The 14,860-nt window shown below is 37.7% G+C and overlaps 1 protein-coding gene across 1 annotated transcript in view; it reads left to right on the top strand.

Moving 5' to 3' along the window:
- The window catches only part of USH2A (usherin), a 930,103-nt gene that overhangs the window by 775,640 nt on the left and 139,603 nt on the right, over positions 1-14,860 (top strand). The window contains exons 58-59 of the mRNA XM_068986285.1: positions 863-1,021; positions 2,401-2,563. Coding sequence (XP_068842386.1) covers positions 863-1,021; positions 2,401-2,563 — 322 coding nt within the window. The remainder of the gene's footprint in view (positions 1-862; positions 1,022-2,400; positions 2,564-14,860) is intronic.

Genomic DNA, 14,860 nt, shown 5'->3' with positions numbered 1-14,860 from the left:
TCATCTCTCATGGGTTATTGAATCCTATGCTATGGATTTCCTTGTCTCTGTAGCAGAGAAACTTATTTAAGTATTACAAAGGTAAGTGATGAAGCCCACATTGTTAGAAGCTAGCAAATCAATGAGAAACTTTGGTGGGAAGCTTCATTATATTCTTCATTCAAGGCTCATATCCTCTCCTTTAAAAAGTGTGCATGTTGTTTGTGACCAAATAAAACTTACAAGCATTTAATTCTGTGACTAGACTGTGAAGAGGCTAAACTGATAAGGCCTCCATTCTTTAGGAGGCATTGTGAAAAATGACAGTTTTTAAACCCAAATTTTGTATATATTTAGGTTCATGCATCTCACTGACAGAGTGGACTGTCCTGACTCAATAATTAATGCACTGGGAATTCTCTAGGTAGACTGTGATTTGGATACTTTATGGGCTATTATGTCAAGGATCTGTGTCAGATGAGATGCATACCCAACACTTGCAGAAAAATTATTGTCACAAGCAAAACTGGTGGGAATTTTTATGTACTTTAAGTGTAAGTAAACCTAGGAAAAATATAACATCATTTCTAAGCACCTTGTATGTATTTGCCTTGAAACATGCTTTTGTTTTTATTTGCCTATAGAGTATATCATTGAATAGAATTGTTATATTTCATTTGTTTTTGAAAATAGATCATAAACATTTCTTACTTTTAGAATAAGCACTCTAATATTTGCCAACTCAAATTTCTTACAATTATTAATTGCTATATTAAGCATTAGTATACCTTGAAGTGTAAAGTTTTAAATATACACTGTTCTTAAAAGATGAACGTTTGTTGACCAAACAGAGAAACATGTGTTTTATTCTCTCTCTTTAAAGGGATCCTTGTCCCCAAAATGCCTGTGGAGTACAGTGTCTTACTCAATGCTGGAAGTGCAACACCTCTGATCTCCTCTGTTGGTCATCATCAATCCAGCCTTCTGGAAAACTTGGCTCCATTCACACAGTATGAGATAAGGATACAAGCATGCCAAAAAGGTGAAAGTCTTTCAGACAGTTACCCAGGGCTTTTATAAAAAAGAATTTCATTTAAATTTTTTTCAATAAAAAGGAATAGATTCTCAATTCAAATACAAAGACTAACATTCCATTTCTTATTTGTACTGGACTTTGTACTCAGAAAAAATCAGAGCCCTGCGTTGAGTGAAGAATTATGCATTTCTGCACATTAAATCATGAATATTTAAATATATGAAAGTGGTGGCTTTGCAAAGTCTTGTTTTATAAAGCCTTTTAAAAGAAAAACACCTAGATCACATAAAGAAACCATGGGTAATATAAAACAAAATAGGCATTACAAAAGTCTCCTAGGAAATGTCCTCACCTTGGCTGTATTTCAGTTTTATTTAGGGGTGAGGTAGAAGGAAAGGAGACATTATTAAGCAGTTGAGCTACACTCAGATGAATCTCAACATATTTTACACTTCTTCCCTGATAACTGTCTCTTGAACCTAAACTGTCACCTTGAGTTTCATGGCTTCAGCTAGTGGTCAATAAAATCATCATCTACCTGTATGGTCTTGAGAAAGAGCCCCACTCACTTCCTTCATCCTTCCAAGTGTTATATAATATGTAATACCCAATTGCTAAGAGAAAAAAGGTGTAACTCAAAACAAGTTGCTTCACCTTAGATTAAGGAAATTTACCAATCTTATGTTCAACATGGAACTCCTGTCCTTAGGAACTTTTGTCACCAAATGAATACTATTTCCTGTAGAGTTGGTTAGAACTAGGGGTCTGTGATTTTGCTATGCTTCATTTCCAAAACTGAGTCAGTTTGCCCATTTTTCTCTACAAATCAGACCAAGATATTTTGTTTTGGAAAGTATTGTTTTCCTTGCTCCAATCTTCAGCTAATCTACAAGGAAATGGCTTTAAATTAAAGTTTTCTTGATTTAAAAGCAAAATCACTTTCTGCATCTCTGTGTATCCTGTGAATTTGAAACCATATCCTTCAAATGCATTATTTGACTTCTGTGTGTAAGAGAACAATCATTTTTAAATATTGGCAAAATAAGATATTATTATTAAGAGCAGGTCACACATACACTTACTTTAATCATATTTTTACTTTCTGGCACAAATAACTGCAGTAAACTAGAGAAAACTCAGTTCAAGGTATAAACTTTATTGTCTGTGCCTATGCAAAAATGTGGTTAGTTAATGGATTTTCCAAAAATCATTTCTTATTTAAATATTCAAATCCTATAAAGATGTAAATGCTAGTTAAAGTATGTGTAGAACTGTGTGTACAAAATTTCAGATACAATGATTTTCATGGTATTCCTACCTTTCTGTGTGTACACGTAGCTCTTTTTCTTACTTGACAAATTACTAAAGGTATTTTTTTTTTCAAGGAGGTTGTGGAGTTAGCAGTAGGATGTTTGCCAAAACAGCTGAAGCTGCCCCCATGGATCTAAATTCCCCTGTTCTTAAGGCACTGGGGTCAGCTTGCATAGAGGTTAAATGGATGCCACCTAAAAAACCAAATGGAGTCATCATCAACTACTTTATTCACAGGTAACATTGACTATTACTATTATTGTTAATTATTTAAGATTGTGTACTATTCCAGTACTGTAAACTCGAATATGTTTTCTATTTCCATAAGGGAATGAATGGGAATTCATGTGTTTTGAGCACCTACTGGAAACTAAAATTGGTACTGGATACTTTTACACATTATCAAAGGGGAAAAAGCTACAATTAACATGTGACGTTTATGTTTGAGCCTCTTTGAAAGAGGAGACCTCATAGCCCCAAAAGCCTTACCTTTGATGGAGAGTTAGGGCCACCCTCTGGAGGTTCAATGGCCAAGAACCATAGTCATTCCAGAGGAGGAACCAGGTCTAGGACAAGAAATCTAGTTATTTCTCACCTCCTAATATGTGAGATTGGAAGGGCTTTTCCTCTTCTTCAAAAGATGGCACTTCTCATTTGCAGAGAGAGGGGCTCACCCTGCAAGGCCCCTTCTGTTTTGAGGCTTCCACTGGGCTGACTTGATAGTGTTAGTACAACTTCTTTTCACCATGATGTGCATAATCGATTAAGTGTATCCACCGAAAATGAAGAAAAGAGGGAAGGAGCAAGGGGAGGGAAGAGAAGGAAAGAGAGATTGAGAAGAGTGAGAGTGAGGATGAGGGGGGTAAGGGGAGACAGAGAGAGACTGAGACTCTGTGGGCAGTTTGGTTTGAGGACATTGAGCTCCTTGATCCATTTTTCACTTGATCAACATGGACATAGTTTTAAATTAATGTTTTCTTTGCATATATAGTGAATAAATAGGAGGAGGAGGAGAGAAAGAAAAGAAATAGACACAGAGAGAGAAGGAAAGAGAAGGAGGAAGAGAAAGAGCAGGAGAGGAGAAAGTGAAACAGAGAGACGAGAACAGAGAACCCACCACTGAGAGCTGGCTGCCGTGTTAGTCCGTTCAGGTTGCTGTAACAAAAATACCATAACTCGGGTGACTTATAAACAATAGATATTTATTTCTCACGGATCTGGAGGCTGAGAAGGTTAAGATCAAGGTGCTGGCAGGTTTGCTTTCTGGTGAGGGCTCACTTCCTGCTTCACAGATGGCCATATTCTCTCTGTGTCCTCATATGGCAAAAGTGGCAGCAGGTCCTGCGGGGACTCTGTCAGGGCACTAATCCCATGCATGAGGACTCCACCCTCATGACCTAATCACCTCCTAATATCACCACCTGGGTGGTTAGGATTTCAATATATCAATTTAGGGGAACACATTCATTCAGATCATAGCAGTGAAACAGAAAAGACACTTTCTAAGACAGACACGGGCAGACATAAAGCTTTTGCAGATGAAAACCCCTTTCCAAAAGCCATCTATTTACATCAGGCGTACAAAGCCCACATGTTTTCTCAGATCCCCGTCCCACTCGAGCATCCTTTGTTAGTCTCTCCTGCAGCCTAGCCCTCCCTTGTTTGGTCCTGCACCCTAGACACATCGTGAAACTTAGTTTAGGCTCCTCTTGTAACTTAAGATGGTAAAACCCTTTGATTTAGACCAATCTTCATGTCTGGGTTTATAGGAAGATTGTGATGGATCAAAGTTACCATTGCTTTTCTCTTTATGTAAATAACATTGCCCAGAATGAGCAAGCAAAATGTTTTCCTCTCAGCAAACATTAATTTGAAGAATAATATTTCTGATTCAAATACACACAAACATGTAAAACTGGCTAATGTGAATTTACATTTTACACTAAGCACGTTAGAGCAGCCTCTAAAATGCTCATCCTCTTGGAATAGTTTTCTTTCGTCTACTTAATGCTAATTGTATGAGAAAAGCACATCAAATTCCTATTCTGAATAAAGGGAAATAAAGTATCTGTTATAGACCAGGATGTGGCTTCACTCTGTTGGTTTTGTAAATAAAGCTCCTGATTACAGTGACTATTCCGTGGCAGCTATAGAGAGGGAAAACAGGAAATATAATGCAGAAAGCCTGCTTCAATGAAAAATACTGTAAATTGAATTTGACAGCATTTGATGGCATTTGATTATTCTAGTCACAGCCAAACAATGATATAAAGAGTAATATGAAACAGAATGTGTTACTGCCTAGCAGACTCAAAAGCAATAAACCTTCCTCCAATGTGACACAATCACTTCACAATCATAATTGTAGCCTGTTTGATACCTCTGAGTACAGCAGAAGGGCACTGACTGACATAGATACATTTTGTTTTTTATTTAAAGTGAAATGAAAATGGCGCGCTGGGGCTTCAGATACAATCGTTATGTTCACCTACATAGGCATGAATCACTTGGCAGTTATTTCAGCTGAAGTTTAAATGTGCTTAGACAACAACAATATCAAATTTTTCTTAGATAGCTGCAAAAAAACCCCCAGAAATTTGTAAGGACTGAAATAGAATGTAGGCACATAGTTCTTTTTCATTCTGGGACTCCATAGAGCCCCTCATATGGTTATAGCCATGGGCCTGCGGGCTTTCTGGGGAGGTTATGGCATGTAATTTCTGCTTCATCATGTGCCTCTTCTTTCTTCTATCACCACCAAAGGAAATCCATTTAGCTCAAATCAAAGATGGGGCTTGACCTATGCAGATATTTTCATTAAGTTGCAGGAAGTCAATTTGCCAATCCCATCTTGAAAATGTTTGTCACTCTGCTCTCTCCAACTCCCCAAAGCATTTTCCCTCAGTATTTCTCTTTCATTGTTTACATGTTGCCTCTAGATAGCATCCTGTTAAAAAAAAAGTCTGGGGAGGGGAGGTCCTGCCCTAATAAGCATATAAGCTATTTATGACTTTAAGAACTAAAACAGAAAATAACCTAATAAGGAGGAGACTATTAATGTGATTGCTTCTGGTTAGTTCACCTGTTAGTTTCATATATTATTTAGGCTACTTTGTTGACCACATGTGAGTTACAAAAGAGATTTCCTACATTAGAGACAAACTTTATGTTAGGGTTTTGCAAACTGTTTACTGATCGTGTTATAGATAAGGCCATCTTAGGCTTTATACAAGTATGGCTTGTATAATAAAGCTTCTTCAGCATTTCCCCTTTATTTTATATCTGTAATCTTGTAAATGGTAAAATTCACCCACAAAATACAACTTTCATTTACAAAATCCACCAAACACTTTTTCTTAAGACTTTATAAGACATGTAATAAAATGATCTCCCACTAGGAGCTTCTATTTTGAGAGAGACAAAAATGCATGGGTTTTTAATTCTCAAAAGCAGCCTCTAATTTTAAAAAAAGATTTGATCAGTGTTCAATAAAAGACAAAAATTTACAAACACCAACACTTGCTAAACACTGTAAAAGTAAAACCTGATGAGCCTTCCAAGTTCAAATAATTGAGTATTCTAAAAAGCTCAGTAGGGTTTTGAAGGCTAAAATCTGAGATAGTTTGAACGGACAGATGATATGGAAGACTATTTCAAGCAGGGTACCATAAATAATATTTTTTAGAATGAGTAATTAAGCTGATTGAGTAAACTAAGAAAAAGGGGGCATTGATTGAAAGGTAAAGGAATTTTTATGCAATCAATTTGTGTTATGTGGAAAGGAAGTATGGATGTGAAGATAGATAGATAGAGCAGATAGATATAGACAGATAGATATATGGGTAATGGATGATAATGTTTATTTCTACTGTAAGATCTGGGCTCTATTACAAAGGACCTTTACTATAGTAGGAGATGTAAGTCAAACTAAACAAACAGAAAAACAAGCAATATAATGTGAGAACTGTAAGTATTTGTCAAAGTTTATTTAATGTGAAAAAATATACAGGAGAAAAGAATTCTTCCTGAAATATTTATGGAACACTTTTGTTGATGGAGAATTCTTAGATAAAGTTAATATCATTAAGACCTGGCTTTACAAAATAAAAATGTAATGAGTCGTGTCCAACTCTTTGCGAATTTAAATTAGAAGTACTTTTTTGGAAAAAAAAAAAGTTTGACAGTACAGAATATTACAGAGGTTATTAATGCCTTTTTTATTACTTACCCATGTCATATATAATTCCCATTGATAAGTAACTATTATTCATTTTAATATATGTAACATTAATGTTACATAAAGGAATTGTTCAAATTTTATTTCTGCATTTGGATACACACACCTCTCACTTTTTTAGGCTCAACAATATTTTATTATATGAATATGTATCTTGTATTATTTAATCAGTCCCCTATTGATGGCAAAATAGGTGATTTCCAGGTTTTTATTACAAAAGCAATTTTCCAAAAATATCTTAACAATAAGCATATGGAAGATTATCCTTATTACTAGAAGAGCAGAATCCAATTTTATCCATTTTAAACTTTTAGAGGTTGTTAAACATCATTCTCAGTCATGTCCAAGTCTTTGCAACCCCATGGACTGTAACCCGCCAGGCTCCTCTATCCACGGGATTCTCCAGACAAGAATACTGGGGTGGATTGCCATTTCCTACTCCAGAGCATCTTCATAACCCAGTGATCAAACCCACGTCTCTTTTATCTCCTGCATTGGCAGGTAGATTCTTTACCACTGCACCACCTTGGAAGCTTCAGTTCAGTTCAGTTCAGTTCAGTCCAGTCGCTCATTCGTGTCTGACTCTTTGCAGCCCCATGAATTACAGCACACCAGGCCTCCCTGTCCATCACCAACTCCCGGAGTTCACTCAGACTCATGTCCATCAAGTCGGTGATGCCATCCAGCCATCTCATCCTCTGTCATCTCTTTCTCCTCCTGCCCCCAATCCTTCCCAGCATCAGAGTCTTTTCCAATGAGTCAACTCTTCGCATAAGGTGGCCAAAGTACTGGAGTTTCAGCTTTAGCATCATTCCTTCCTAAGAACACCCAGGACTGATCTCCTTTAGAATGGACTGGTTGGATCTCCTTGTAGTCCAAGGGACTCTCAAGAATCTTCTCCAACTCCACAGTTCAAAAGCCTCAATTCTTCAGTGCTCAGCCTTCTTCACAGTCCAACTCTCACATCCATACATGACCACAGGAAAAACCATAGCCTTGACTAGATAGACCTTTGTTGGCAAAGTAACAAAGGTTGTCTCTGCTTTTGAATATGCTGTCTAGGTTGGTCATAACTTTCCTTCCAAGGAGTAAACGTCTTTTAATTTCATGGCTGCAATCACCATCTGCAGTGATTTTGGAGCCCTCAAAAATAAAGGCTGACACTGTTTCCACCATTTTCCCATCTATTTGCCATAAAGTGATGGGACCAGATGCCATGATCTTAGTTCTCTGAATGTTGAGCTTTAAGCCAACTTTTTCACTCTCCTCTTTCACTTTCATCAAGAGGCTTTTTAGTTCCTCTTTACTTTCTGCCATAAGGGTAGAGTCATTGGCATGTCTGAGGTTATTGATATTTCTCCTGGCAATCTTGATTCCAGCTTGTGCTTCTTCCAGCCCAGTGTTTCTCATGATGTACTCTGCATATAGAGACTCCGAAATGGTCTTTCAAAAACGGGATGTAAGAATTTCTAATTCTGAAATCTCCTATCAATATTGAAACAACAATCTTTCAAATCTTTGCAAGTTCAGTATTTTAAGTGGCATATTATTATTGTTTTAATTAAAATTTAGTCATAATAAGCCACACTATTTATTTCAAATATATATTTGGTATTTGTGTGTATATAGTATAGTATATATCCTTAGACTATTTTCATTTGAACAGTTTCTTATTAATTTACCTATATTCATGTATATTAAGGAAATTTTCAAGTGATCATATTAAAAATAACATCAATTATTTCTTCCTATGCTTTTATGGCTCTATTCCTTATATCTAAATGTAGACTGGATTTTGTTTTTGTTTACTTGAAGTGTAATTAACAAACAACATTATATTAGTTTCAAGAGTTCAACATAATGATTCAACATTAGTGTACATTTCAGTATGATCCACAATTAATCTAGTTACCAACTGTCACCATTCAAAGTTACAATTTTTTTTACTTTTGAGAAGTTTTTTTTCACTTTCTTAGCAGTTTTCAAATTTGCAATGTAGTATTATCAGTCTAGTCACCATGTTGTATGGTGACTTATTTCTTTTATACTAGAAGTTTTTACCCCTTTGCCCCATTCTTTCCATCCCTCAAAGCCTGGGTGGTGGCTCAGAGGGTAAAGTATCTGCCTGCAATGCAGGAAACCCTGGCCAGGAAGATCACCTGGAAAAGGGAATGGCAACCCACTCCAGTAGTATTGCTTGGGAAATCCCACGGAGAGAGGACCTGGCGGGCTACAGTCCAGGGAGTCTTAAATAGTCAGACATGATTTAGTGACTGAGTACACACATAATTTGTCAACATTATTTTATAATTTACTGATTGGAAATGCCACATATACAAAATTCCCATGTGTCATCTCACTCATTTCAGGACTTTGTATTGTTTCATTCATGGTAGATAAAATATTAGCAAGCATTACCTGATGGCAAAGATATCTCAGGTGAATAAAATTAATGGAATAAGCAAAATTCCCAACACTAAAGGTATAGGGTCCCAGTAGCAGTCAGGCTCAGAGAAGGCAATGGCAACCCACTCCAGTACTCTTGCCTGGAAAATCCCATGGGTGGAGGAGCCTGGTAGGCTGCAGTCCATGGGGTCACTAACAGTCAGACACGACTGACCGACTTCACTTTCACTTTTCACTTTCCTGCATTGCAGAAGGAAATGGCAACCCACTCCAGTGTTCTTGCCTGGAGAATCCCAGGGATGGGGGAGCCTGGTGGGCTGCCGTCTATGGGATCACACAGAGTGGGACTATTTTCCCTAATAAACATCGAAAATAACATCTAGAATTTCATGGGAATTAAATCATATATGTGAAAGTACTTTGTTAAACATAAAGCAAGATTTTAAAAAATAGGAAGTTATCCAAAGTTAACGACTGAAGCTACTTAGCAGCAGCAGCAGCAGTCAGGCTTAGCCGGAGATTTGTTATTTGTAGGGAAAATTTAGAAGATCTACTTGATGCTAGATTTTGGAAGACTTTGAATGCTAGGTTAAAGAGTTTAGGTTTTTGATTTGGAAACAATGTGAACCATTGAAGGTTTGGGATAAAATAGAAAAACAATGTGATAGCTTGACTAGAGCATGGCATTTGCAGTCAGAAGATACAGCTTACAGGCCCTGGGTCTGCCACTTACTAGTTATGTGACCTTGGGCAAGTCACTATTTTCCCTATGGTTCATTTTTATGTAAGTGAGGCTAATAAACATAGAAAATAACATCTAGAATTTCATGGGAATTAAATTATGTATGTGAAAGTACTGTGTTAAACATAAAGCATGATTTAAAAAAATAGGAAGTTATCCAAGGTTAACCATCCATAGCCATGCTTTGGAAGACAAATCTAGCAGTTATATATTTATATTTCAGGACAAAGAAAGGCATTAATGATAATAAAAGAAGATTTTACTACAGTACACCTAGTATGATTCTGTTTTTCTTTAAATATAAAGAATACTTTTACATGTATATGTACACAAAAAATGTCTAGGAAGTTAAACACCAAAAGAAAGTTAACAGTGCTCATCGCTCAGAGATGGGTTATGGATAATTCTTGAATTTTTTGCTCATCTGTATTTTCTAATTACTTTTTATAGTCAGTATGTAATATTATGTGATAAAGACAAAATGATAAGTTCAGTGAGTCCAGATGCAAATCTATCATCACCCTCTTTATGATTTTCTTATTCCCCTCTTTCTGTGAGCATCATCCTCATTATCTATAGCAATCAAAGTCTGCTCAAGAAAGAAAAATCACACCAGTTATTTTAACAGAGAGAATTTAATGTAAAGAGTTACTAACTGGTTGTCAATTTGTTGACTAGATAACTGAAAGATGAAAAGAGAACTCAAGATATCATGGAGATGGCAACTGCAGGAAAGAGCTAATACCTATAGGACTGAGGCAACAAAGAGAAATAGCTTGAATTATTAAAACTCAGAAGATTAGAGAGAAGCAGTTCTGATGCTGGGACCCAGACATTCGAGGAGGCAGGGTTGGGGGCTGGGGGAGGGCGGGCACCCACCAGCTGATGCAGATGTCTGTAGGAGGAGGCATGAGATAAAGCTGGCTTTCCAAGTGCTGGGAAAATGTCACACTTGAACCATCTGCTTCTAAGGGAGAAGGATCTACCTCCTCCAAGGTGAAAAATCCTTCTTGGAGAGAACCTTATGTAATCAGCAAGCAGGCAGGAAGCAGATAGGGAGGAGCCAGTTAGTTCCCTTTTCCTTTCAGGTCTCTGACGTCACCCTCTGGCACCCCCTATTGGCAGAGCTCAGCATAGAGTCAGCTGGCAGAGCAGAAACGCAGATGATGGAGTCCCCGTCCTACTCTCATAAAGCCAAATAGAGAAGGGTAGGTTTAGAGTCTAGAGACAATAACTTAATAATGAGAACATTCCTCTGGTTCTTCTTGGAACCAAAATTTTCGACTCTAGTCAACCAGTTGGTTATCCAGTCACTGCTTCAAAAAATACTCATTGTCCACTACAGTGTGCCATGCTTCACTAGGTGCTGAGAGTGTGTGGAAGAAAAAGTAGAGTCCCTGCCTTCAGGGAACTTGTGGGATAGGAGGAGACATATAAAAAAGGAAAGTCTGTTATAATACATGGTGACAAGTGAGTCCATAAGGAAAAGGCTGAGCACATAGGAGGATATTATAAACATGTTTGAGGCTTCTCTGGTGGCTCAGGTGATAAAGAATCTGCCTACAATGAAGGATACCTGGGTTCAACCCCTGGATTGGGAAGACCCACTGGAGAAGGGAATGGCAGCCCATTCCAGTATCCTTGCCTGGAGAATCCCCATAGGCAGAGAAGACTGGTGGGCTACAGTCCATGGGGTCTCAAAGAGTCGGACATGACAGCTGTCAGTGCAAAAAATACATAACCCTGTTTGAGAGAGAAGCAAAGGAAAGACTTACTGGACAAAATGGGGGTTGAGTTTTACAAGCTGATTTGGGGTTAGCCTATAGAAAGGAGGAGAAAAATGAAGGAAAACAGAACAAGGCATTGCAGAATAGGATTAACAGATATCCAAGCATGGAAGCATGAAATATCATGGAATACAAGAGAAACATGGGCAAGGATTGGATGGTTTTTTAAGCACTGGATTTTTTTAAGCACTGGATTTTGACCAGAAAGTAAAATTGGAATAGAAATCTCAGAAGGTGAATCTGGAGTGATAAACACAGGCCAGTTCCATGACAAATCACTGAAGAGTTTTAAATGCAATTAAGCCTTAAAATTTTTGGAAGGTATTTGAAGTCTTTTCCCCAGCACCAGAGCAGACACTCACTCAGGAAAATGGGATGATTCAGACTTTACAAAGCATTTTTTAAATCACCTGTGTTTCCACTTCCTCTACCAGGAGCCTAGTTCAGGATTCACATTTATTCTCATATAGACTGTTGAGATGACTTCATTGTGTGATGACATGCTGTCACTCCCTGTTCAATGCAGCCTTTACACAACTGCTGGATCTGTCTTCCTCAGTATTGCCTGTGGACATCACTTCTTCTTTTTAATGGAAGTATAGTTGATTTACAGTGTTGTGTTAGTTTCTGGTGTACAGCAAATTGATTCAGTTTGATATGTATATACACACACATATATACGTATGTACATGTATATATTCTTTTCAGATTCTTTTCCATTATGGTTTATTAGAAGGTATTGAATATAGTCCCTGTGGCATACAGTAGGACCTTGTTATTTATCTAGTTTATATATAGTAGTGTATATATTTTAATGCCAAATTCTTAATTTCTCCCTCCGCTTCATGTCTCCCTCTTGGTAACCATAAGTTTACTTTCTATATCTGTGAGTCTACTCCTGTTTATAAATAAGTTTATTTGTATCACATTTTAGTTTTCACATATGAGTGATATCAAGCAGTATTTGTCTTTGTCTAACTTGCTTCCCTTGGAAAAGACCCTGATGCTGGGAGGGATTGGGGGCAGGAGGAGAAGGGGACGACAGAGGATGAGATGGCTGGATGGCATCACTGACTCTATAGACATGAGTTTGAGTAAACTCCAGGAAGTGGTGATGGACAGGGAGGCCTGGCATGCTGCGATTCATGGGGTCCCAAAGAGTCAGACATGACTGAGTGACTGAACTGAACTAAACTGAACTGAACTTGCTTCCCTTAGTATGATAATCTCTAGGCCCTGTAACGGAGAAGGCAATGGCACCCCACTCCAGTACTCTTGCCTGGAAAATCCCATGGATGGAGGAGCCTGGTGGGCTGCAGTCTGTGGGGTCGCTGAGAGGTGGACACGACTCAGTGACTTCACTTTCACTTTTCACTTTCATGCATTGGAGAAGGAAATGGCAGCCCACTCCAGTGTTCTTGCCTGGAGAATCCCAGGGATGACAGTGCCTGGTGGGCTGCTGTCTATGGGGTCGCGCAGAGTCGGACACGACTGAAGCGACTCAGCAGCAGCAGGCCCTGTAAGTGGCGTTATTTCGTCCTTTATTATGGCTGAGGAATATCCCATTGTCTGTATGTACCACGTCTTCTTTATCCATTAATCTGTTGATGGGCATTTAGGTTGCTTCCATGTCTTGACTATTGTAAATAGGACTGCAGTGAACACCGGAGTGCATGTATCTTTTCAAATTAGAGTTTTTGTCTTTTCCAAATCTGTACTCAGAGGATTGCAAGGATCATACGGTAATTCTAGTTTTAGTTTTTGAAGGAACCTCCATATTATTCTCCATAGTGGCTGCACCAATTTACCTTCCCACCAACAGTGTAGGACGGTTCCCTTTTCTCCACACGCTCTTATGGCTTTGGACATCATTTCAGTGATAACTTCCTCTGTGTTATGTATTACATTTTCATGTGCATAATTAAAAAAGAATTATTTAATTCTTACAAAATTCTAGACATTATGCACTATAAGATTATTTACTCCAGTTTACAAAGTGAAATGAAAACTAGAGAATACAGGTGAGTTTGCCCAAGGTCATTTAATGGTGTGGCAAGGCAAGGCCTGCAACCCATCTCCTGTGACTACAGGTGTTTCTGGTTATTTATTTAAATTCAGAGTATTCTAATATTCTTCATGAGGTAAGGTTGGCAGTCTCATTCTAAATTGTTATGGGAAATGCATTAAATTATAGGATTTTATTTTAATTGCTTTTGAAGATAAGCGCTAAGAACTACTGGCATTCCAAGAGGGTAGGGAGTTCTGTAAAGGTTATACTACATGAAGACAACATAAGTATGAATGCTCTTTAAAATATATAGTTCCTGGCTTAATAATTATTTTTGTTTTCTTCTTAAGTGTTAAGCAACATTAAATTAACTCGAATTAGAAGAGGGAATTACTGAAGTATCTCCCACATGAACTTAAGCAGAGACAACCATTTGGCTCTTCAGAGAGAACTGGAAATGTGATTTTCCTGCACAGAGACTGTTCAGGAGGAAACACTTCCAGTTAAATGAACAGTTGAAGCTTATATCTTAAATAAATTAGAAATAATTGTTGCCTATTCAACATCTTCTATTCAGAATTCATTCAACATAAAAATGTCCTTTTTTTTTTAAATACCACAGATGGAATGGTTCAGTTCAGTTCAGTTCAGTCACTCTGTCGTGTCAGGCCTCCCTGTCCATCTCCAACTTCCAGAGTTCACGCAAACTCATGTCCATCAAGTCGGTGATGCCATCCAGCCATCTCATCCTCTGTCGTCCCCTTCTCCTCCTGCCCCCAATCCCTCCCAGCATCAGAGTCTTTTCCAATGAGTCAACTCTTCGCATGAGGTGGCCAAAGTGTTGGAGTTTCAGCTTCAGCATCAGTCCTTCCCATGGTTACCTCACTATAATATTAATAATTTCTTATCAGAACTGAATATTTAACCAGATTGCATCCTCCAACTATTTTGGTGGATAAACTTGGGGCTAACATAATACTTTATCTCTTACATAGTACAGATTTTTAAAATTTATACTTTCAGGCAATTTTTTAAAGAATATCCACAATGGGAATTTGCTGTATGGCTCAGAAAACTCAGGGGCTCTGTATCAACCTAGAGGGGTGGGATGGGAAGGGAGATGGGAGGGAGGTTCAGGAGGGAGGGGATATGTGTATATCTTATGGCTAATTCATGTTCAAGTTTGACAGAAAACAACAAAATTCTGCAAAGCACTTATCCTTCAATTAAAAAAGTAAATTAAAAAAAAAGAATACCCATTGTGTGTGTGTTCTTTTATTTTTTATGTTTCTCCTACTTTTTTTCCTTTTTGTTTTGTTTTTTCTTTACTTTTTTAATAGAATGTCAGTTTTAT

This window comes from Capricornis sumatraensis, chromosome 14 (assembly GCF_032405125.1).
Source record: "Capricornis sumatraensis isolate serow.1 chromosome 14, serow.2, whole genome shotgun sequence".
Lineage (NCBI taxonomy): Eukaryota > Metazoa > Chordata > Mammalia > Artiodactyla > Bovidae > Capricornis > Capricornis sumatraensis.
This window is presented reverse-complemented; position numbering and strand designations above follow the sequence as displayed.